A 25,842-nucleotide genomic window follows, 5' to 3' on the forward strand; every position below is an offset into this window, starting at 1 on the left:
TCTTACTTAGCACATTTCCAAACAGGCAATAGACTCCAATTAAAAATAAAAGCTAGTAATGGCGTGTATCATCCATGCCCCAGTCACACAGGCTTGAGCCCCTTTTCTGAGCTAGGCATTTTATATGTACTATACAATCCTCAGGACAACTCTAGGAAGTAGGAGCTATTATCCCATTTTACAGAAAAATGAACTGAGACTCAGAGAGACTAAGCCATTACCCAAGGTAACACAGTGAAAATATGACCAAAATTATGGTAGAACACACAACACAAGTTTGTCATCTTATGGCAGCCTTTTAAATTATACCAAACTGTGTCATATTATCTCTCTTTCACCTGGCTCTATGTCAGAGGTATTTTAAAGATGACGTGAATTTCTGAGAACATATTTCTATGGGCAGAATAAACATTTCATTTGCCAGTGGACACTGGCATCTCAGTACATAGATCCAGTAGGAAGTAAGGTCTGCCTATGTCCAGAGTTAAGGGAAAAGAGAAAGCTACCACCCCGCTTTTATGAGGACAGCCTGAGCACTTTGAGTCGTCATATGCTTTCCCCTTCTGTATTCCCCATTGCCTTGACCAGAGTGCGTGTTCCATGAATAGAGGTGAGTAAGTGGCAGAATAAATTAATAATAAAAATTACCTCATCCTTGCCACCTAATGTTTTGTGCTGCCTAATGCGACCAGGTAATGCTGGCCTATAAATTGCAAATTCAGGTATAGAGAAAGTCTGTCAGACTATGCCCTGAAAGTTTTTTTTATGTCTTTCTAAATTACTGCCCTTTTTAATAAGCTCTAGAGAGGCTCAGGACAATTTCATGATGCACTGAGAATGCAGGAGGTGGACATTTGTACTTCTGCACTGCTAATGCCTCTTGGACTCAAGAGAAAGTTGACTCAGTTATATAAAAATATCAGTTTTTCTGAATTCCCTTACAAACCTTGTGTACCACTTCCCTAAATAATATATTTAACTCAGAAAAGAACGAGACAACAGAAGGAAGGAAAATTTACAGATTTTAACAGTATGAGCATTTTGTAAAAAGTCACAGGGAGCTTGACTAAAAAAAACAATAATGATATAAAAATGTAAATGTTATTATTTGATCCCCAGAAATAAAGTGGAAACTCAATATATTAGTTTAAGGTCCAAAACAAATAAATGCAAAGAAATTGACAGATACATTATAGGAAAGACATTTAAGAAACATTTTGAACAAAATGTAAGTAGTGGATTATTTGAATGCTGCTCCTTCCCATAGAACATATGTATTATATATGTTAATGCATAGCCCCTTGGAAGCCTCTTTGAAAATCAATTACACTGCCATACGTGCTCTTGACCTACTAAGAATATGTGTACTGATAATATTAATTCCAAGATGGTGCAAGGTCTTAGACTGAAATATTCAACTTTCCACACTTTAGTAAAAATTCTAATACTCTGATGAGTGACAGACAGCACACTGAATATTTTCTTTCTTTCTCTTTTTTGGGGGGGGGGCGGGTAATGGAGTTTTAGTAACACAGGGTGCACAGAGTTAACACAAATCCTCCTCTCCAATAAAGATAGCCACCAAGGGTCCTGACTACAGGAGGGGTCATAGCTCACTCCAGTATCTGTCCTCTCAAACCTTCATTTTGGTGTCACCTATATCATGTTAAACTGGCAAAACTCCTTGTGAGTGGGCACAATGCCAACATGACAGATGGCTCCGAGCTGGGCATGCCAAGGGACCAGTATGTGCATCAAGTTTGACTATTAAAAATGGAGTTTCCATCCAGGAATGTTGTTCATACAAATATTTTTGCACATTTATAGTTTTTATTTTTAAAATTATTGCCCAAACTATGTTATGCATGTGCATCACACGCATGCGTACACACACACACACACCTTCCCACATTTGCTTTAGAATTTTTAAAATTAACTGCTTAACCAGATTTTCAATATAAACAAATCCAGACTCAGTGGTACAGTACTGATAACACATGATTTAATCTTTAACCTTGGGTCAGTGTTTCCAATGTAGATACATTGTTAACAATTAGAAAATCTTTATTATTATGAATAGTATTTGTCATGTTCATTTATTTATTGAACCAGAATTTTTTAATCCCTATTTAAATTTCTCTGAATTGTGTGTAATAAATATACATATTTATAGAAAGTATATACTAGAGCAAAAAATTAAAATATCACATCAGTCATAATCACTGTATTTCTCCTTTTTCATAGTTCCACTGGTTCTATCAGCTTTAAAAAACTCAATCTGCAATCTAAAAAACAAAACAAAATCCCAATAATTTAGGACTCTGTGCAATTACAAATAAATCCCGAATTTTGGTGGTTTGCAGCCAATACCTATTTTCTGGGTTCCTAGCATACAGAATATTAGCAAGTGCATATTTATTCCAAAAATGCAGCAACAATAGAGGTCTGAAAGCTAAACAGGGCCAATCTTCTTTGGGAATAACAGTCTGAAGTCAATGATATAAATCACTCTCCAAAAAGTAACAGGGCCAACAAAAGAACAGAAAAAGAAATCTGCTTTCAAGACCATTGCCTTCTAGGACCTCAAGCAGGTGATATTTTACAATCTTCCCTACTTGAAGTTTCCACGGATAGGCTTGGCCATTCCAAGTAAAATAATTATAAGAAGGGAGTAGAGCAGACATTTTTAAAGCACCTGTCCTGGGTTCATCCTTGTGCTATGTCCTTCCTACAAAATGGTCGTATATCATCTACTGCAATCATCTGATGGTAGACAGGATAATCCCCATTTTCCAGATGAGGAAAATGTGTCTCAGAAGGATTAAGTAAATTGCCCAAGGTCACACAGACGCTAAATATTCAGAGCTGAGTTCCTCACTCAGATTTGTCTGATTTTCAAAATGCCAGCTCTATGTACTCTGTCACAGGGTTCGTTTGGTAACCTAGCAAATGGAAGAAGACCGATAGCAAGTTTGGTGATTGACTAAGGGTTTGGGGGTTGCTCTTCATATCTCAAAGAAGGGGGTCACAAACATCATGGTCTTAAGAATAAAAGCAGCCAACCTGCCTAGAGCCTATCAGCATAGTAGGGAAGCTTCTATTAACACAAAAAATCTGCCCTTCTTAGAAACTGAATAGTAATAAACTAATTATTTTCAGGGTCTGGAAATAGAAGGATACAACTATTGGAGTAGGATATTTTATTGACCAAATTTCCATTCCGTTGTTTCATTTGGAGTCCTTTTAAGATTGATTGGTGAGATGCAGGACTCCCTCGGATCTTCTAGAACAGTAAGCAGGAGATGCAGGGAGTAGACAGAAGTACAATGCAGTCCCTTCTCCTACAGAAGCTAGATTTTAAAATTGCAGGGTTCTGGTGACAAAGGTAGATCACATTTTAAATTACGTATCATGAGGTAAGAATGGATTTTGTGAAAATGTTTGAAAACTTAGGAAATGTGTGTGTGTGTGTGTGTGTACACTATATTATCATTTGAAAATCATCAAAATCAAATTATAACAAAAATTAATTTTCAAAAACAATGTTTGCTAAGCATATTCAGGGTTTTCACAGATAATATTCTTCTATTATAATTAGAAATTTAATAGATATTCCTTTTCTTGATTTTTATTATCCTTGATTTATTATCCTTTTATTATCCTTGATTATTACTTTTTTATTACTTTTTCCAATAATTTTCTAAACCAATAGTTTAAAAAAATCAGTGTTTTCTTGTTGGAGAAGAAAAAACCTCAAGGTCTTCCACAGATTCAAAGAATATTGTAATAAGTTAGATTGTGCTCAAGAACGTGAAAGGGAATAACCATTTCATTCTTAGACCCTTGACTCTATTATATTTCCCTTGCAAAATGAAATGTGGTTTTTTTTATGATTTTTTTTCTTTTAGTTTCATGGTACATTGCTATACTTGATGCGATTTCAGGGTAATTTTATACAATTTTGTAAATGACTTAAGTGATGTAATGCACTGAGATACACAGTAAGGTGTTCTAAAATCTGCCGTTGCCATTTGGAAGAAGAACACCAAGGATTCAATAAGCATTTGAACAGAAGTCAAATTCAGAACCCCTAGTGTGCAGAGAAGTTTGATGTACCTGTCTCCACCTCTCTTTCTTTCCTTCCGGCAAACACGGGCTCTAGCTTTCAGAATTCATAAAGACCTTTGATTTTTAAACAGTTAGGACTAAGTTCTCTGTTTCATTTAAAAGCAAAATGCTTACAGATTTCAGAAGTAAGTGGTCAGTATACAATGTATCACTTATTTCCCTTTTGAACACAGTTGGTATAAAGGTTTTAGGCTTTAACGTAAGCCATCCTTTTCCACATCCCAGAATCACTGAATACAGACTTTGCTATAAACATCACAAAACCTATTATTTTTTGGTGCTAATTTTTTTTAGTATGCTCATAGTTAACCAGCAGTGCTTTTAAATTTACTTAAATAGTACCAATGTTAGTTTAATCTAGTTCATAAACCAGGTTGTTTAAAATTCACATATTTTTCATATTTTTTTAGATCATTCAAGCACTGTCAGTTTCCCCTTAATAAAGCTAATCTTCAGTTCTGCGTTTAGCTCCAGTATGCCAGTACAATTTACATTTTGATTCACCGTAAAATTCTAACTTTTCATATTATTTCATTCTGGAGTTCGACTTGCTTTATTTAATAGATTGTCCTTTGATCTCATGGAGACAATTGCATTTTACTTCTCTAATGAAGCTGGTATTATTATAGCCAAGTGAATGTTGCACCAAATGGTAGAAGAAATCCCAAAGGGAAGCATGCCTTTTCTCCATGGAGGTTGGAAAAAAGCATAACTCATTTTTGAGAGTTATCAGGCAGTTTGTCCCCAAATCCCTATTTCATGCCATTATTTTATTTTGCATTCTGAGGTATTTTGCAATGGTAACGTATTTTCAAGGTTCTCTGAGTTATTTCTAACAACTAGCTAGTTAAATAGTTAATGTGTCCTCTATTCAGCAGACAGAATTCACAATAGGAGGAAAGGACATACGGAGTAGCCTCTTGTTTCTAGTATTTTTTTGGCAAATATTTTTATCCTTTTATTTACACATTAATAATCTGTCACTGGCATTTCAAGAGGCCTCATGCAATTTATTCAACAATGAGTAAAAACTTGGCCAAAATCTCAGTGGTTGAACTGAATGTGAAAGAAGTCAGTGGTTTAAAACTATGTTCTGTGAAGTGTGTTATATTTATCTTTAAGGCATTTATCTCCATAGTTTTATCTATTTTGAGTAAAGGAAGGCATTAAAGATAAAGTATAGAACATGGAAGAAGAAAGAGAAAGTCTAACCCTACAGATAGAAATTCAGAAGATTGGTCTTTTATCATAACCAGCACTGATTTACGAACAGTTCTGTTTTTGTTAATTATTAATGACAGAACTCACAGCTTTATAGCCTCTCACTCATCTGTGTTCTCTCCCCTGAATTTTGCTTGTACATACAATGAAGTGTTAGCTGTGGAGATCATCTTGATTCCTCATACTCAGAAGGGATAGCCAGCATGCTGCTTTCCTTTTAGGAGGCACGAGAAGTAGCTTGAGTTCCCTCCTGTAGGCATGAAGAGCCATCCAGAGGTTGTGAGGGTGGAAACAGGATCATGTTTGTGTTTTAGTCATACATTCTTACAAGTGTACTTGAAAAGGACAAGACAGGAGGAAGGGGATTGACCGCTCTAAGATAGAGCTAATGAGGTCTGAACTGAGTCAGCTTCTCTGGAGGAGGCAAAGTGGGAGAGATTGGAAAGATATGCTGCATGGAGAACTGGCTATGAGTGAGGGCAGCAAGGGAACTAACAGGATTCTAGGATTCTGAGAAGATAATGAGACTCACTTAGGAAAATCTATTTCTCAGGCCTGTAAGTCTGATCAGAAGATGAACACTAGACCTCAATAGATTGGCAATATTGTCAACCATCTTCTCAGACCAATTTTCTGGTTCATTGTTAAATGTGTTGCTGAAATCAGCCATCCTGCCACGAGCTCAGATACCTGCCCAACGGAGCTTAGAAATATTGGATTTTCCTGATGGGGTGATGGTTTAGAAAATAATCAAGCAATTATGAAATGATCGATAGTAAAAATACTAGTAAAAATAATTCATATCAGACAAGCCTATTCCACCATGAATGAAACTTGGCCTGTGTTGTTACAACAGGGCAGCCATTTACAAGGATTTGAATAACCAGACACAGATACAATGATCATGAGCAAAATGCGTATCTGTGGTTTTAAAGCGGCAGGAACAGGAGGGGGGCCGTCTAGAAAACAAACAGGTGTAAAGATTTCAAACGATTTACGATGTACCTCTCCTTCTGTTTACAAAGCACAATTTGATTTTACATACCAACCTGTATAGTGACTTTAAAATTATTAAATGAGAACCGTAGCCAGCAATGCATGCAAAATATTCATTCATTGTTGTAAACTACAAAAATATTGCTTTTATGCAAAGAGAATGCCATTGTAGAATTTTAAAAGGCATAGAAATAAAAGGCTCAGGATTGGAGCGATTTAAACAAACTCACTAGAATATAGTAGATGATTAAAATACAATCTATAATTACATTACACTGGTATCAGGTAAGGATAAAAGCCTATAAATACACTGGGGTCAGGGTAAGCATAAAAAATGAAACAGTTATTTGAATAATCTGAGATCAAGTTGCAGTAATTAAAAATGAATGTATTATTCAAATGAAGGAATTAGGTTACAACACTCCTCGTATGAAAATATTATTGTGACAGACTGAAATAAGTTGGAAATGATTTTGATTAAAAAATGGGTAAAGGAATGTAATAACTTTCACCAGGGAAAAATAGACAATCAGGGAATATCAAAAAATTTTTTTTGGCTGCCAGATGAGAGACCACAAGAGGCTGGCTGTTCAAATGCTTTTTGATATTTTAAACTTGGAACAGTCAAGCTTCTGTTTTACTCTTTCATCAAATGATTTAATTTTCGAAATCATTCAAAGGTTCTAACTTCTTCCCAAAATTTTTCCAAAGTCCCTTTCTCTTTTCATAAAAGCAATATGGTTGTAGTTTATAACAATGAATGAATGTTTTGCATGCATTGCTGGCTATAGTTCTCAGTTAGTAATTTTAAAGGCGCTATACAGGCTGTAAACTCAAACTGTGGTTTGTAAACAGAAGGAGAAGTGCATCTCCTCTTTCTCCCTAGGTAGATAGATACATAGATAATGTACATATTTTTTTTCCTGCAAATATGTATACAGAAACCAGGGAGAAGGGAAGGCTGTTACTTATTAACTTGAACATTTCTTACAGTTAAAGGATGAAACTTTTAATTTATCCTACACCAAGCAGCTTTAGTTAAATATGCAATTGCATATGTCATCTGTTTAGGGAAAACTTACCTTTTATGAGGGAACATACATCCTCCTTCTGCTTAAGGGTGACTGTATTCAAGTATTTATACATTCATCTTCCATTATTATTTGTAGAAACTGCACAGTTAAATCCATGTGTATTATCCAAAAGAATAAAATGACCTCCTAGATGTAATAACATCAATGCCACCGGGTCCTAAGAAAGTAGGAACATCTGTTAAAAGCAAAATAAATTTTTAAACTATTTGTGAAGAAATGCTTCTCTAAAGAAAATAACATAATGTTTTTCTTAAATATTTTTGTGACTACATGGAGTTTTGTTACTAAAGCCATAGAACATATTTTAATAGCATATTTTTATTCAAACTACTTCCTCCAATTTCATACAATTAATTGATTTCTAAAAGCTGCTAGAACAACAATACGCTATGAACACCTACTAAATCCCTTCATACCTCATTAGTGGATAGATGGGACTCCACGGTTTCAAACCTGGAAATGTATAAATATTTCTAGAACCACAGAAGCATTTCTTTATTAATTCACTAGAACTACCTTGTTCCCTCCCTTGCAATATCATTAGTAACTTACAAGATGTCGAGTCAGAAAGAGTGATGTTATACCGTGCTGTATGCTTGAGTTACACCCCCATCATCAAAGCTCCAAAGGAATAAGGATCCTTTGTCAAAATTGACAGTCATGAGAGTTTTCCTGTGTTTGTTAGACTGATGGCTTGATTGGGTTCTCTTTAGAGGCTGTATTGAGAGGCTGTATCACAGGGCTTTGGAGTGAGCTGACTTGGGTTCTAGTCCCATAATTTAGGATCTCTACAAATGTGTGTGATTAATTTCTTTAAGCCTTTATTTCAATGGACATAACAACACCACCGACCTCACAAAGTTGTTTGGAGAAAAAAAATGAGTTAGCATAGTAAAAGTTTAACAACTATTAACCAGTATTACACAGTTAAGGTTATGAACTACGTATCAATCCTACAGCAGTCTTACATTGGAAGATAAATTACTCCCATGTGAAAAACAAAATATACATCTATGTGTGTTTGTATCTACACATGCACACACACACACACACACACACACACACACACACACACACGGGCTGTTTGACCTTTGGTACACCATCCAACTTCTTAGAGCTTGATTTTCTTCATCTCTAACAGAAGGTCTAGAAACCCTCCATGGTTCCCACCAGCCATAAATATATACAATGTTGTGAGAAACATTCAATGGAGTAAGATAAATATATGCCTTGAAGTGTCTTATTTCAATAGCTTTTATTTGGAAAGAGGAAGAAAAACTCTCAGTTTTCTTTCTCCAAGGATAATTCATGGTTTTGGTGGAGTTTTATGTTGTTTTACTTCATATCCTCTGAAAAACAGAATCATCCACAAAGGAAAAATGGTCATTTACAAGGCACATATTACTTTGTTAAAATAAAAGTAGACTTCTTGCATTGCTGCTGTACTAGGTTTAGCTACTTGAGCCACTCAAGATAAAAATCAGGATCTATCATGAGTTTATCTCAACCACCCTTTTCCTATGATTCTTTCTCTGATCCCCCCAGGTCTCTTCTTGGCTTCGCTGGCCACTTCCTGGCCTCAGGGTAACTTCCTACAATGGAATACTTCAAAGATTCAGATAAATGTTCTTCTCTAGAGTAAGAATTCCCTTTGTCTTCTCTCCTTGCCTTCTTCCCCTTTCTCCTTTTTCTTTAGTGGTAGTGCTAAGGGAGTTACGGGAGGGGGATCCATGTTTCTGACTTTATTGCCATTTTCCTTATTTTAGAACTTTGTTGGTTCTCCAAGACTAAAATCCTAAAGTGAGCCTTGATCTTGAACTTTTATTTTTATGCTGTATCTCCTTTGCCTGTCTTTCCTCTTATCACTGCTTATAAAACATTACCACAATTTGTCCTTAGCCTGACCCTACCTCTGTTGAAATCCTTTTCAAGCTTTAATTATATCCTGTCTTGACTTGTTCAGTTCCTTCTTCAGCAATCTTCCACTCCCTAAAATTTTGGCTAAACTGAATACTTCAACTTCTGGTGGACCCTTTGTGTTCAGAAAAAAAATTGGCGTAGCCTCAACAACTTATATCTCCTTCTGTTACTTCCATTTTAATAGACATAGAAAGAAAGATAATTTAATCTGTTATATCTTTCTTACCTGTTATAAAAAAAATTATTGAGAAAAGTGTTTATTCTCTTCTTTCCACCTTAATCTTCTGTTTCCCTTTTTATTTATATTTTAATTTTATCAGGCTCTAGGTAGAATTGATAATATTGTTCTTTTAACTATCCTTGATCTAGTGAATTTAGAGCTGAAAGAATGGTTCATGAAAATATTGAAAGAATTACAGCAGGTGTTTGCATAATTCTAACAGAGTTATCTTAGTCATTTCCTTGGTGCCAGTAACAAGGCTTCCCTCACAAGTTTTCCTTGATACAGGGTTGACGATTCAGTGCACTACTCTTCTGTAGGACAACCAGAGAGGTAAACCACACCACACAGAGAGTAGGCATTTGAACACATTGAATGCTTACAAAGCAAAAAAAGGAAGAGGAGGAGGAGGAGGAGGAGGCGGAAGAAGAGGAAGGGGAGGAGAAGAAGGAGGATCAGAGGGAGAAGAGCTTAAGGAAAATAGTAACTCAAACTAGAGCCATGTGACTTTCTGCTCAAAAATATATATCTAACTCCTATTAAAATGATGGCTCATGTCCAAGGATCTCCCTATTACTAGAAGTGAAAAATGAGATCACATAGTAAATGCTTGAGAAATATTGCACAATAAGCTATATTTTCAGTTATACTTTTCAATTCATAACTAACCCTTAGAAGATATTTTATTTTGTTACCTAGGAAATAAGTTAACTCTGTTGTTCTCCTGAATGATATCTGCATGATATCTTGGCTCCTCTAAGGCATTAAGAAATTGAGGACAAAAATGCAATAGTAAAGTGTTCAAGGCATCTGTTCAAAAAATAAAAATAAAAAACATTCAAAGAAGTGGCATAAAACATAAAAAGCCCCACCCACCCAGAAGGTGAGGAAGGCCTGACTCTGACAGAGACATAGGGAGCTGTAGTGAATTGAAGAGAACACCCCTCAGCTCAGAAAGTTGTAAAGCAATGCCAGTCTCTTCGCCTTTTCCCTAGAAACCCATTTCCAGATTACTCGTTGACTTCTTCCTCCTTTGCTCACGTCTGGCCTCCCTCTAATGCAAATGACCCAGAGTGCGGTGGGCATTGGTAGACAGAGACACGTATGTTGGTGTAGCCGTCATGCCATTGTGCACACCCGTTCTCCGCGTGAACTTCTTGTCAGCTGCACGCTTGAGTGTGGTATTCTCCTTTGTCACTCCTCCCCTGGCTAAACCGCCCCCGGATTTCAGCCCCTGGCCTGTTCCGCTGTACTTGAGGAAGGCCTCCATGAAGAAGATCCCCACTATCTTCTCATTGTTCTTTTTTGCTTTTACTTGAGACTCATACTAAAAGTGACTGATGAAATGTGATATAAAACATGAATATATTTTACCAAATCCTGTCACAACAGAGTCCAACTAAGAGGGATCAGTGACACATTGAGAACATTCTCCTCTTCATTTGCAAAGGCAGTGATAACAGTGTATTTTTTGATAGCCAAATGATACCAGTCTGAGGACTTTGCATCCATTCTAGGATAAAGACAACATATTTTACTGTTAATCTTGCTGAAAACAATTGGTCTGCTTTTGAATATAGCATTGACCCTTTTGTGCAAATTAATGCACAGTAAAATTTATCATTCCAAACTGCACAATAAAATGGAACAGAAGGCCATACAAGTCTTAGAAAAATCATTTGGCTCTGGTTTTATCATCACATGAACAAAAATTTGAGATTTTGCAGCTCATTCCCCTAAGATCACTCACTCATCTGCAGCAGCCTTGGCAGGAGGCCACCCTGCCTTCCACACTGCCCTTCCTAACTCGACTGTCAAGGACCGGCCTTGAAAGACGGGATTTTCAAAGCACTGGGCAGAGCCACAACTCCCTTTCTGTTTGTGGAGTTACAATGACTTGGAGCCCCATTTCTTCCTTTGAAATTATATGATGTGCTGTTGGGTTGACTGAGCACTTGTTTTTAATGTCTCGTTTTATTAATGCTAATAGTGAGAAAGGCTGAATGTTCTTAGGTGGTATCAAGGTTATATGGTAGCTATAGTATACATGTTCTATAAATACTGTGCTTTAAATAGGTCTTACAGATGATGGTGGGATACAACATGGTGCTCATTATACAGCATCCCACTGACGTTTCCAAACCCACTTTCCACTTGCTTTGATGGGCCTTTGCCAAAAATTCAACAGTTGAAATCTTTCAAGTTTGAGATGCCCTGTGAAGTGGCTATATAATTGGGACTCTGCTCTAGGACTTCCACATAAGAAGGACAAAGGTTAAGAATGTAGTGTGACTATGGGCACCTTTGCCATATGCCAGGCCAAATTAAAATCAAGTGCGGAAAAGCACTCAGTCAATGACAGAATGATAGTAAGATGTGGGACAAGGTGAGTGTAGAGAGATTTATAAGGACACTCAGATAAAATTCCTTACACTCTTTAATTGTCATTAAAGGGAATGAAATACTGCTAGTTATAGACACCTAATGGTGATTGAAAAAAAATGTTTTAAAGTTAAGAGCAAAGTTGTCTTCTTGGCGGAGGAGAAGGCAGGCAGGGGGAAAGGAAAGAAAACAGAGTGTCACTTGGGACAGACTTTCTACACGATCATTTAGTCTTACATATATAATAATCTTTACTGTTCAAAGCTGCTTTTTTTTTTCCTTCTTCAGCACAAACGCATATTCTCGACAACATTCCAAGGTAGTGAATGTGTGTCAGTAATCAACATATATCTGCTAGAAGAGTTATATTATAAGAAGACTTTCAAACCTCTATGATGCAGGTTATAAGGCCTCTCTGCATTCTTCATTTAAGTAAGGTGTTTAAAAAAAAAAAAAAAAAGCAAAGAAATGGCAATTGTTTTATTTTAAGTGGAAAATTCATTTGGTGCGTTTATATTATACTCCAGGAACCCAGGCTTCTGTTCCTTTCCTGTTTGGGGGAGAAAAATGTTACATCTTTATGCTTTGTTATCGTCACATGAGCACTTGAGTTGAAAGCAGTGCCATTTAGATGAGCATCGGAGGACAGTCTGTAAATTACCACGAAGTTGTTTAGTCAATTAACAGAAATCTTTAAGGATTATAAAGCTTGGTATAGCAACTTCACATTTAGGATAAAACAGAATTAAATAAATAAAGCCTTATTTTCTGGTCTTGGGGCTGGGCTCATAGAATGTACCGAGCGCCATCTGCTGGTAGTTCGGTTTTCAAAACCTCATTTTGTTCCCAAACTACTAAAAGTCCGCAGAAATCAAGACATGGTATACATACATCAATATATATACAGGGCGGGATTCATGAAGAAAATCAAAGGGTATGTATGGATTGTAAATTTCCCTCACTTCACATGAAAGTGTTTTATTATAATCTCCTACATAATTCTAAAATTTGCCGTAGGATAGAGACTCAGCAACATTTCAAATGGGAAATAAGTTTAGGTTCACTTAAATCATGCCATGAAAATATCTACCTCAAGCAAAAAATTTAAAATATTAAAAATAAACAAAACACTACAGTACCACTTCTCTGTGTGTATTTGGAAGCAGTTAATGAACATAGAAGTTTAATCTTGGTCATGTTGAGTCATTAAATTATATGTTAAATTATGTTATAGTTTCTTTAATTGTGTAAGACATTGGAAGGCCACATACTTAAAAATGCTACTTAAACTCTTACTCCATTGTTATTTAATAAAAAAAAAAGAATAAAGACCTCTGTGACCAAAGAATCCGTCTTAACAAAAGACTCAAAGGTAGGATAGGAAAGATATCTAGTACTTCTAGAAAGAATTCTACTTCACACAATTAGTGTCTTTGAGAATTTTTGTGCTATGTAAAACCTATGTCATATCTTTGTCCTCATAGCTGACGTCTCTCAAATTCAGGGAACATAGTAATGCAGTTTTGTCTGCATTTTAGGTCCTTCATACTCAGGCAGGAAATTAGGCCCATTGTTCCCCATTAACCTTCTCTAGACCAGGCACAATATGAAACAGATTCCTGGGTGCCCATTTCCATCATTCCTATGGAAGGCAATTATTAGTTCTGTTGTATTAAACAGTAGATTGCAAAGAAAAATAATTACCTATGGGCAACTCTTAGAAAAACAAATTAAAAATATAAACATTAACGTAAATGATGTTATAATAAGAAAAGCTGACACGAATTATTATCTCCGGAATTTGAAGCTTAATAATAGGAGTTATTCATTGTTTATCATAGTACAGAGCCTATGGTGTCCTTCAGTAGAATTATGAGGTCTTACAGAGGGATATCGTGTTCTCTGAATAAAGGGATAACTTGAAAAAAAGAACATCCTCTGGTAGCCAAGAGATACGAGAAAAGTATTATATATATATATTTTTTTTTTTTTTAAATAGCAATATGAAGGCAGTTTGTGTATTAAATAAATACCGTGGGTTTTTTTTAAATACATAGTATATTTTGTGAAGAGAAAATTAGAGTAAATTAAGTAAAAGTTAATAAACTTTGAGAAAGCATGGAATGACATGGAATGATGTTGGCTATTCAGAGAGAGGTTTCCAGAAAAACACAACGCAAAGGAATTTAACCTCTTTTCCTAGTTTCTTCTTTCCATGAATATGTCAGGTCAGCGTCTAAGAGGTGGATTTCTTCTAAGAACAAGGAGTTCCTGACCATTCGAACTTACTGTCGTTGAACCCACGTCTTAGGAGGAGATTCTGAGCAGAGTAGCGCTAGGTGCTAGCGGGACGGGAACATGGAAGCCGGCCGTTGGCTGGTGGCTGACTGAGAACTACAATGCGAGGTCCTGCCGTCTTCTTGGCACTTCCATCTCACGCATCTACCCGGCCCTGCAGGGGGGGCCTGCCAGCCCTTCAGGACCCCTTCATAGGAGTCTCCACTTTTAAACTGACTCCCTGGAGAAGTTTAATGAGCCTCTTGGAATTAAGAAAAAAAAAAAAAGACAAAGCAAAACAAAGAAGTGTAATGGAAATGGACAAGTTGAAAAAGGAATAGAGAGGTTCATTTCCAGCCTGGTGCTCGGGGGCCTTTCATCACGATGCTGCAATGGATATTTCAGAGCAGTGGAAGGAGGAAAGAAAGAAATTAAAAACAGCCTCCTATGATGAACTTGGATAATTTATTCCTCTGCAGAACAGTAGGCACAATGTTTCATTTTTTCCCCCTCTGCTCTTCTTTTCCCCTCCACCTAATTTCCGAGCATTCCCAGGCTAGGCAAGAATGAAAATGAAGCATACCCCACACACGAGTCGTAAGGAAAGTGCGGCATGCACTCAGATTATTCATAAGCTTGCAAGTTGTGTATTTTGGTGGAGATTTCCTCCCTTCTGCTCCTGATTGCTGATGAAGAATGGTGTTTTAATAGGCAGATGGTAAAGACAATTACAGTTAGGGGCTCAGCTGGGAGTTACATCAGTTTATTGCAAATTATTAGTTGATAAATGCTTTTGTTTACAAGCAGAGTCTTAAGCAGCTTTGTAATCAGTTTATCAGCTGCAAGCGGAATTTTGACAGATCGCCTTTGGGGTGTCATGTCAGCTCTTGGCTAGCCATTTAAAATCATGATGGCTGGGCAGCCAGACTGTCAGATGGGCTACCTCAGGACACCACTGCGAGCTCCTGCAAAGCCATGACACAGCACATCTTAGCCCAGAGCACAGACCCAGGAATGCTGAAAAGACTCCATCAGCAGACCTTTTTCCTGTTGAAATCCCATAGAAACAGCATATCAATTTGCTAAACCCAACACGTTGTGACTGATGTGACTTCCAGCACATTCGTTCAGAAAATTTTCCAGGCAGTTCTCAATGCCTTCTTAATCATGGGGCAAACCTTTCTGTTCCGACACTTCAACAGAAATCTGGAACTGACCACAAGGACACTGTTCACTTTTTTGAAGGGGGCTTCTTGTGCTTCTTCAAAGGGAAAAGAAATTATCTCAGTAGGAGACATTTTTCCTACAGGGAAAAAAAAAAAGTTCTGTGGAGAGAATGCATGCCAGGAGCTAAAAGCTCTGGTGGGGATTTATTACAAATTTGGCCTGGGGGATGTCCTGTGTGATGGAAGAAGAGTTTAGGACACACAGTGGTGTAACCATGCTGGCTTTGTTTCCCTATAAAATCAAAACCTATAAAATGGGATGATAGTTATTTCCTATTTATCACACAGATAATTCCTGGAAATTAACAAGAGTGTTCATGTCTCTTTGTTTCTGAGTTCTGCTCAGACCAATATTATCTGTTGAATCTATGCTAAATAACAAAGCATATAATGTTTGAAATGACAAGTAATGCACAATGTTGAGCTCATTTCCAAAATACTTGCTGAGGGAGGACACTATAATTTAGTGATTTTACATGATAGCTTTACCAGCATTTACAGGCAGTTTGCTTTGCTGTAAATACAGTTTATACACCTGAGGTGTTCGGAGATGTATCCTTGGAAGGATTCACTTGATCATAAGTCTATAAACAATTCACGTTTACTTAACTTTATGTTTCTTGAACAAAATAAATTTTGTAGGCTTAAAACAAAAAAATATTTAAATATTCATGGACGGTAGCTCCTACAATTGTCATTTTCATTTGCACCTACTGACTGGTAGTTTGTATGTTTTTATTTCCTGGTATTCAAGGGAAATTTATTAATCTGATAGGAAACTAGCTCCTGAATCCAGAAGCCAGGTTTCATAGCTGGAATTAGATATTCCATATCCTCTAAAATATTGACCTAATACAGGAAGATCTTTGGAAATATGACTCCAGCTGATAAATTTGAAATCGTATGTAACATGTGTAAAAGCAAAAATCTTTCTTCTCTTAATCTCAGAAATATGGTTAAGTATCTCTATTCATTTATCTCCCTGACTCCTGTTCTAATTCGATCTCACTTTCTCAATTAAGATCCTAAAATCATCAGAATAGAATCAACCTTATTTAAACTGACCACATGGCTCAGTAAAGTTTGTAATTTTAACGTTGGGTTCACAGAAGCTTCCTTAAAAATGAGAGTATAGTTTTTATCCTCACTTCAATATTCAGCATACAGTCCTCAGTTCCCAATTTTCCAGTTCTTAAGCAATTAAATGTTCTATTGACATCAGAGGAAAGGCTGCCTACAGAAGAGCTGAAGAATGAAAGCCTTGATATCTTAAATTGTAAATTGTGTTTTAACATAAAGAACATAAAAAGTTGTTTTTCGGGTTTTTTTTTAATCAAGTTAATGAAGGATAAATAGTGAATTTGGCAAATAGTTCTGCTGTGTGTCCACCCCTCTTGATTGAAAAAGGTGAAGAATAATTAAAAAAAAAAAAAATCTGTTCTCTCTGTTGGCCCAGATACCAAAGACACACTCCAGAGTTGCTGGTCAAATCTGATTTCCCCCCTTTCCCGGGAACTGCTGGGGTGTTCTATGACAAGATGTCAGGAGTGCCAGGATGGGAAAGTTGAATGCCCCCAAATGCCCTGCATTGCCTATAAGTACAAATGAAAAATGTTAAAGATTATTTAAAAACAGGAAAGACCTTTTGCAAAGTGCTTGTGATTTATTGCCGTGTATTGTGCAGATCTTTATCAATTATTCTCACTCTATTTTATTCAAAAACTATTGTAAACTATGAGTTGGCGTGTTGCTGCATACGGAAAAAAAGGCATTAATCAACTCTAAATAAACAAGTGCAAAGATCTATCTAACAACTATGAAGTAGTTAATACATTTTTAAGCAATTTTATTATAGAAAGGAGGTCTAAAAGAGTAATGCTTAATTATCTGGACTCCTCTGTGCTGGGCTCCCTTTTGATTGTATTAATGAAGCAGCTGGCCCATTGTTTCCCTTTAATTCCTCTATTGTTTTAAGAATATGTCACAGCTCTTTATTCTTTTATCAGGTGCTGAGCAGGAGGACCCACACAATGCCTCATATTCCTACTGTATTTGCCAAAGCACAAAGAAACCTCCACAGCGCTTTTCAAAGAAGGGGCACACATAATTTATAAGTTCTATTCCTTGCACTACTCCGCTGTCAAGAATTTCAACAGTATTGGATTTGAATTCATTATAAAATTTGTATTAAACAATGTGGCTACGTATAGATATACGTACCATGGTCATGTCTAAAGCTTGAGATCTAGGCATTAACAGACACGGTGTTGAAATGGGGCAATTATTTAGCTTTTAGGGAGTTATTCTGACCAATAGCTTCCCAGTTAGGAAAAAATGAAATTTCACAAGCAGGCATCATGTTGGATTTTCAAATTATTTAGTTCAAAGAAGTTAATGACCAAACAAGTGAGTATCCCTGTTTCCTCCACTTCCAGAAACATAATGTCCCTCTGTGTGTGTGTTCAACAGTCCATTTATTTCCCCCAGAGAAAGGACTTAATCTACCTGAGTGTGCCTAAGAGGTATCACGGTTTACTCTGTAGACCAGTGGGTAATCTTTATTAACTAAACTCTGATCGGCAATTGACCATCTTCTTACCCACATCTGACATCACGTGCGTGAAGGAGGTAGACTTTCAGATTAATGCAGAAATATTACTATACATCTGAAGAAATCAAAATGCTGTAGCAGTTTAGTATGTGATATAATATTTTGTTGCCAGAGCTATCTAAAAATGCTGGTTCATTTATATGTGATTACTTTTTCTCCAAATTTCCATGAAAATCACAAAAAAACCTTCCATGTTAAAATCTCAAAGGTGTAACTGACATAGACATTCTCTTTTTCCACCTGTGGGTTTTTTTCTTTGTTTTCTTTCTGTCAAATGTCTGTATTTTGGAGGCTGTTTCATTGATTTTTTTTTTTTCCCCTAGAGTTCTCAGTCTCTAATAAAAGGAAGTAAGACTTAGTGACTTAATGCTCTGTGGTAGAAGTTACTAGCGTCAACTTTTAATATATGCCTAGAAAAGCCATTAGAATAAATTATTGTAAACCACCGATTTCCTTTTGTATTGTTAGGTGAGTGTGTGTGTGTGTTTCGCTTTAAATAAAGTTTCAAACTGGTATCTCTATCTATTTGCTTAAGGCTTCTTATCCTTCTGCATATTGAGGCAGAGAAATACAGAATCTAAATGTGATTTAATTGGTTCAATTTGCTGTATATTTTTGTGCTAAGCTTAGGTCCGTATCTTGATGAGCGCAGATGTAGTCGTGTTCGAGGTGTACAGCATCGCGTTGCTTTTGCATTTCCTTATTTTTACAAAGCAAGCGTCTATCAATCACACAGATAAATTAGAAAGAAACATGTATAGACATAACACATGGAAAAGATTTTTCAGCGTGCTATGTAATTATTAACCTGATTTTTACTATTGTAAGAAGCCGTGAATTGCAGATAGCATGGACGAAGTTAAATGCTTTTATACTGGATACATTTTGCTTATACAGAACTCTATAGGTATGGTCGAACAATATAATTGAAGCTTTGTCAGCTCCGTAACCTAGCAACAGATAATACTGTTAGGTTACTGAATTGCTCCTGGTTGACAAGTAGGGAGTATTTTTGTGTTTATCATGTTTGCTAATGATGGGCTCCTTTCCAAAAGGCTTGTCTTAATCTTAATTAGAGTTTATCAGCAGAGGTCTGCATGACATTGTGCAGACACTGATTTCATAAATAATAAAAAGTGCAAGTGAAAAATTTGGCAGGATGGAGAGATATTTAAGGGCACTGCTTCTAGTAAGAGGAGCGTGGATTTCCAAAATATAATCGAGCTTGAACTGTGACTTTATCCTTTATTATCGAAACTTGTAGTATACTTCACTGCAGTTTTGACAGCAATTATGAAAAAAATTTATAGGCTTCCTGTTAGGAACCCTATCTGTTTGCACAAGAACTTTGATCATAAACATTACTTAGAACAGTAAGTACATGGTTTTTCAAGAATGTCAAGGTCTTAGTGGTTATTACTTTCTATGGAACCTTGAATGTATCTGTCCTTTTTTTGTGAAGGGAGTGGTGTGTGGGTGTGGAGACTGGGAAGAGTGACTATGTTTGCAGCATAAGAGGCAGACAAAGAGAGGATCCCAAAATAACCTTTCCATTTGGTGGAAGCAAGAGAGGTATCAGATAGCTGCTTTAGTGCCCGATGTCATTTGATAAAGACTTCACGTCCAAACAGCAGAAATGTGATTTTTTCTTTCTTTTTTGCTCTGATTTATACAATATGATCTTTCACAGTTTGGAGGGGGGATACAATATGATTGACCATTTCTAAGAATAAGTTACAAACCTTCAAAATAATAAAGAATTAAACATTGTAAAACCAAATGTCATTCACAAATTTACCAAGTTCCTAACTGGTTTATTCAGTTGAAAGGTGATGCTGTCATTACATCCTTGCTTCATCCATCTTCCTCACCTTTTCACTCAACACTCCCCCAGTCTTCAAACATTCAAGGACAAGGGGAAATTCAGAGCTGTTTTCAGCTGCCATTTTCTAAGTTCAAAATCTCCCTACTGGATTGTTTGGACCTGTCTATGTATTTGGTTACCAAGAGACTTCCGTTCACAGCATCTCACTCTTTCTGCCATATACAGACACAGAGAGCTCACCCTGATGCTGGCGATTCTCAGAGCTAGAGGCACATGAAGCCCTCTGGGGAGCTTCTAAAAAATAACGAAGCCCAAGCATCACTCCCGGAGATTTGGATTTGACTGATTTGGGGTAGGACTAGGAAATTGGTGTTGATTAAGAGCTCCCAGGTGAACTGACTGTGTAGTCAAGATTGCCAAGCAGTGGTCCATGGTTATGTGCAATTGTGAGGCCTTTTAGAGTCCAGCTCAACTTGTAACTGAAATAGGGAGTTGGAAAAAGGCTACCTTCATATTTAGTACTACCAAATGAGTTTAATATGTGTGAAATGTTTATTATAGCACTTGGCACGTACTGAGTGCTTTCTAAGTGCTGGCTATTCGAATTATGTGTTAGTCTTAGTAGAAGGTAACCTGAAGTTATTCCACATGACAAATATGGACATTATGCTCCAGATCATAGCTATGAACTTAACAGCTGTATCTCATCACTGTGTAATCCTCTTGGTGATGTTTCATGAAGTGAACCATCTTATTTTTGATTGGGAGAGATAACTGTGCTAAAATTACTCAACAACTGAATGATCAAGTACGGCGCGGTGTAGTTTGTGAACACCAGAGGTCACTGTGACTCCTTTGGGACACCTGGTTTTTCCCAAGTACGGCGTCCAGAGCCAAACTGCCTTGTCCAAATCCCAACGTCCGTACCTTCCTCCCTTCCTCCAATTCCCCGTTATCCGTGTGACCTTGAACACCTTACCTACACTTCCAGACTCATGATATCACAGTAAAATGGGAATAAATAAAAGCCACCTTACTGCTTTCTTGGGAGAAATTAAGAGACTGCATGCAAAGCACTTAGCCCAGTGCCCATAAGTAGCACAGAGAAACCACTTAATAACCGTGTGATTATTACCATTATTAGCCCAGGGGTCATAGAAGCTTAGAAAGTTGCTCACAACCTGATGATAATCATCTACAGGACATCTAGCCTGGGGCTGTCATTTTATATGAGGCAGGTAAAGAAATTCTCCAAGATCACTCCGTCAGGAATCATCAAGTCAAGACAGAACTAGTTTCTTACCTACCGACCCGTCAAGTCCTGTTTCTTGTCCATCTTTGCGCTGGGGACAAATAACATTTTCAGGGACTTGGGGTGGCAGCTGGGCCTCATTATTAACATGTAATCCCTTACACCAAGATCATTTGCTCCTGATGCCTGAGCAAAGAAAGTCGGAAGAGTTTTATCAATTAAGCATATATTATTGCCACATAGGTACCCCACCCCTTTACATAACTCATTTGTTTTCAGATCTATATGCCATTAGTTTGGATTTATATATTAAAAATTTACTTGGTTTAAATCTGGGAGCGTTAAGCACACTACTGCATATGAAAGCCACAGAAAACTTCCATTCAGGCGTCTTCAATTCCATGTCCAGAGAAGGTTGACAGGAACACTCCACTGGTGCCCCGAACGCAAGCGGAAATCCAAGTCAACAAAACCATCAGGAGCTATGTCACTCACAATTTTCAAATCTATACAAGTATCCAAAATTCATTCAAATGAAAACAGTTTGTGTGGCCAAATACAGTCAACTCCATCTTAGGAGCAACTTGAACTTTCAAGATGTTTTCTTAAAGTAGCTTTGTTAGGAAAGCTGGTAGGAGAGAAGACCTTACTCTGTTGTTGTAAACCGTCTTATATGGGAAGCACTTTATGAAAGTGAGATTCCTATCTTTAGCTGTGGCTAAAAAAAAAAAAAGACTTGCGCAAATATTTGAGATTCACAATGGTGGTTTTTAGTGAAAAAATGGTGCTCTCATTTTTTCCCAATTTTTTTTATTGTGGTAAAATATATATAACACTAAATCTATCATAACCATTCTTAGGTGTGCAGTTCCATGGCATGAAGGACATTCATATCGTCCTGCAACCATCCCCATGGTCCATCTCCAGAACCCTTTTCATTTTGCAAAACTGAAACTCTACATCCATTAGACAGTAACTCCCCATGTGCTCCTCCTCCAGCCCCAGCAACCATTAGCCCACTTTCTGTCTCAGTGATTTTGAATACCCTAAGGACCTTACTGTAAGTGGCATCTGCATTGTGCAATGTTTGTCTTTTGTAACTAGCTTATTTTACTTAGTATAACGCCCTCAGATTTCTTCCATATTTTAGCATATGTCAGAATGTCCTTCCTTTTTATTTATTTTTTTAACATTTCTTTCCTTATTGAAGCTGAATATTCCATTGTATGTATATTATCCGTTTATCTGTCAATGGACACTTGGGTTGCTTCCATGATTTAGCTATTTGTAATAATGCTGCTATGAACATAGGTGTGCAGATATCTCTTGGAGACCCTGCTTTCAATTCTTTTGAGTATATACCCAGAAGTGGAATTGCTGGATCGTAAGTTAATTCTATTTTTAATTTTTAATGAACTGCCATACTGTTTTCCAGTGGCTGCACCATTTTACATTCTCACCAGCTGTGCACAAGGGTTCCAATTTCTCCACATCCTTGCCAGAACTTGTCATTTTCTGGGTTTTGTTTTTGTTTTTGTTTTTTGATAGTGGTGTTCTCAGTTTAAAGCCAAATGTAACATTCTTTGATTCGTTTCCATTGAACATGAGGTCAGTAGGATGAAGACACCAAAATGGCTAAATATCAACATAATTTAGCATTTGCATGCACTCAGATTGCTCCTTAATCAAGACAGATACTAAGGCCTTCTATGCAATTATCAATTAGAGTTGGCTATATCTACCCTAGCTCCAAACACCTGAAGGTAGGAACCTGGTTCTCCTGCCCCCTCAGTCCCATGTCAGGGCTAGAAACCATTTCTGCTTCTGACTGGTCAAGAGGCAGTATGTGGTCCACGAATGGATGCAGCCTTAGCCCTCTTTTCCAAAATGAGTTAGCTCTCTCCAGTGAAGCAAGGATACATTTGCTCATTGAATCCATAGGCTTTTCTTTTCTTTCTGGTGAGATTTCTTGGATTTAGCAGGACAATGAGAAATGAGAATAATAGTCTCAACCTGACCAAACCAAAACGATACTCATGACCAATTACATAGCACTTATTATATGTCAGGTGCCATTCTTAAGCTTTCATATCTATTAGCTTATTTTATCCTCATAATAACACTGTGAATTTAGTACTATTATCGGCATTTCCATTTCCAAGGATGAGGAAACTGATCTGCAGAATGCTTAGGTGACAAGTTCATATCACACAGTAAGTGGCAGAGCCAAAATTTTTCCCTGGCTGTCGGTTCCATCGTCCGTAAGTCCTGCAGATGGAATCATATCCCCAACTAATAGTCACACTTGGGATGTTTTATTGGAATCTGTCATTGAAACCATGTTACAATACCAGACATATATCTCTCCCTATAAATGAATCCCTAAAGTTGAATACTCTAAATTCACCATCTAAAAAACTCAGCCAAATGGTTTCAAAGAGCCAACCCTTGGTTTTTCTGGTGCCATTCTCTTGGTTCCCCTATAACTTCCAAATACGTGCTCTATCTTTTTTTCTTTTAAGATTTTATTTATTTATTTGTCAGAGAAAGAGAGAGAGGACAAGCAGGGAGAGCAGCAGGCAGAGGGAGAAGCAGGCTCCCGCTGAGCAAGAAGCCTGATGGGGGACTCTATCCTAGAACCCCAGGGTCATGACCTGAGCCAAAGGCAGATGCCTAACCAGCTGAGCCACCCAGGCGTCTAGCTCTATCTTTAAATTATCACTTCTCCTCCACCCACATCTTAATTATTGAGCTTTCCCAAATTTCAGTCTGTTTTTTTTTTCTTTTCGCTCTTCCTGCATTACCACATCAATGCAAAGAGCATCCACAGTCATTTAGAATGTGCTGATGACTTCCAAAATCTTTTTTTTTCCTCCAGCCTTATGTCTCCTCCAAATTCCAACTGCCTCCTAGATACATTCATTCAGAAGCCCCTCAGCGATTTTAGATTTTACGTTTTCAAAGCAAAATCCAGTATTTTTGTGCATGCACAGACACGCACATACAACAGACATGCACGTGCACACCTGGGCTTTGGAGTCGGACAGACGGAGCTCTAAATCTGATTCTGTCACTGGCCGTGTGTGTAGCTTTGGGGAAGTTAGTTAACCTCTCCAAGCTTTAATTTTCTCAACTCTAAAATGAGGAAAATATCACCTACCTCCAAGAATAATTGATGGGATTAAAACAGATGAAATACATAAACGCTTTAGCCTATTGGGCCCAAAGAAAGTGCTCCTAATTAATACAACAGTCTCGTTATTGTCTGTAATACCACTGTTAATACATCAGCGCTACTGCCTCGTTGACGGCATCCCCGCCGTCTGGTTTCCCAGGCCGGAACCATTGAGTTATTTTCAGAAGCCTCCCTCCTCTTCCTCATCTCAGGAGATCAGCCCCGTTCTCTCTCTCTCTTGAACTTGGCCCTTTACTCCCTCACAGTTTGCATCTCTCACAATTGAACTAGTACAAGAGCCTCCAAAGGGCCCTTGGGGTAACACTTCCTGTGCGCTCCCCACCATGATGAGCCAGACAGAACTGTTTTTCTGTTACTTTCGAAGCTGTCCTGCCCTGCACTAAACTTTTCTGGGGGAGGAAGCCCTGATATGTAATGTCTGCTAATTCCAGTGGCAAGTGCTTCAGCTTTCACCGTGGCCAATTCCAAGTTACTAGTGTGATATCCAGTAGCACAGAAAATGCCTGACCATTGGACTTTGTGCCCTAGGATCCAGGTCAGGCTGGTGCAAGCACACCCCTGCCTGTGACCAGCCCTTTCTCCTTCAGACCCCAAGCTCCAGCAAGGTGGCCTCTGAACCATTACCAGGACCAGTCAGGCTCTTCCATAATCCTGCCTTGCATGCATGCCCCCTTCTCTGCAGCAGTGATCGACCTGCCAGCTCCCCCACACGTACTTCTGCTATTTTACCTTTATATTTCGTGAGTCGGTAAAAAAGTCACCTTGGATGGCTGCCGGACTCCCCTGAGACCTGTCAGTTATTCACTCCTCTCACATTTCTTTGGCATTAGGCGATGCCACCCACCATGTGGTACCGGCGTCCATCGCCTTTATGTGTGCATTCTAGCTGCTGGTGAAGCCGCGAGCCCAGCCCAGCACACAGCAGAGGGTCAATGAAGAGCTGATGAATGAATGATTGGAGAGATTAAAATCCTAAGACAGCTGACTTCCTCATCAAGTCTACACGGTACATTTTTAGTCTAATTCAGCCTTTCTAAAGGATATGCTCTGACTAAACCATAAAATGAGATAAAATGATAAAGATAATAAAACATGAAACATTATTCAGTATGTCGGAAAACATATATTACAATCGCCAGGCTGTTTAATCATGTAGAAAAGTCATTTTTGCTTACTTTTCATTACACCTAATATTCCTGAGGTTTATTTTATTTACTTATTGGGTCTTTCTGGTTCAGCGTTTGAGCCCAAGGATTCTGAGTCATCCTGCGACATCGTTCACTGCTGGGATAGAGATTAGCTTCTCCAAAATCTCAGTTTCTCCTGGGAACCTGAATCCACACCTTTCCTTTTGTGAAAGATGCCCACAGCTGGATTTACCAAAAGTGTAAATTCCTCCAAAGGGGTGACATGTTACCAATAACGGAAGTCATTCAGTTCATCGCTGAAATCCAGTGTCTCCCGGAGAGCAGGCCATGAAGTAAACCGCAACTG

General features: G+C 37.7%; 1 protein-coding gene across 7 annotated transcripts in view; it reads left to right on the forward strand.

The window, feature by feature from the left end:
* ZFPM2 (zinc finger protein, FOG family member 2) overlaps nucleotides 1-25,842 on the forward strand; it is a 443,324-nt gene that overhangs the window by 404,283 nt on the left and 13,199 nt on the right. The window contains exon 1 of one of the 7 annotated variants that reach the window (XM_048212611.2): nucleotides 25,179-25,354. The exons of the other annotated variants lie outside the window; for them this stretch is intronic. Coding sequence (XP_048068568.1) covers nucleotides 25,300-25,354 — 55 coding nt within the window. The 5' untranslated portion in view covers nucleotides 25,179-25,299. Of the gene's footprint in view, nucleotides 1-25,178; nucleotides 25,355-25,842 lie in introns of those variants that run through there. 7 annotated transcript variants of the gene reach the window in all.

The sequence above is a fragment of the Ursus arctos genome, unplaced genomic scaffold, assembly GCF_023065955.2.
Source record: "Ursus arctos isolate Adak ecotype North America unplaced genomic scaffold, UrsArc2.0 scaffold_6, whole genome shotgun sequence".
NCBI classification, from domain to species: domain Eukaryota; kingdom Metazoa; phylum Chordata; class Mammalia; order Carnivora; family Ursidae; genus Ursus; species Ursus arctos.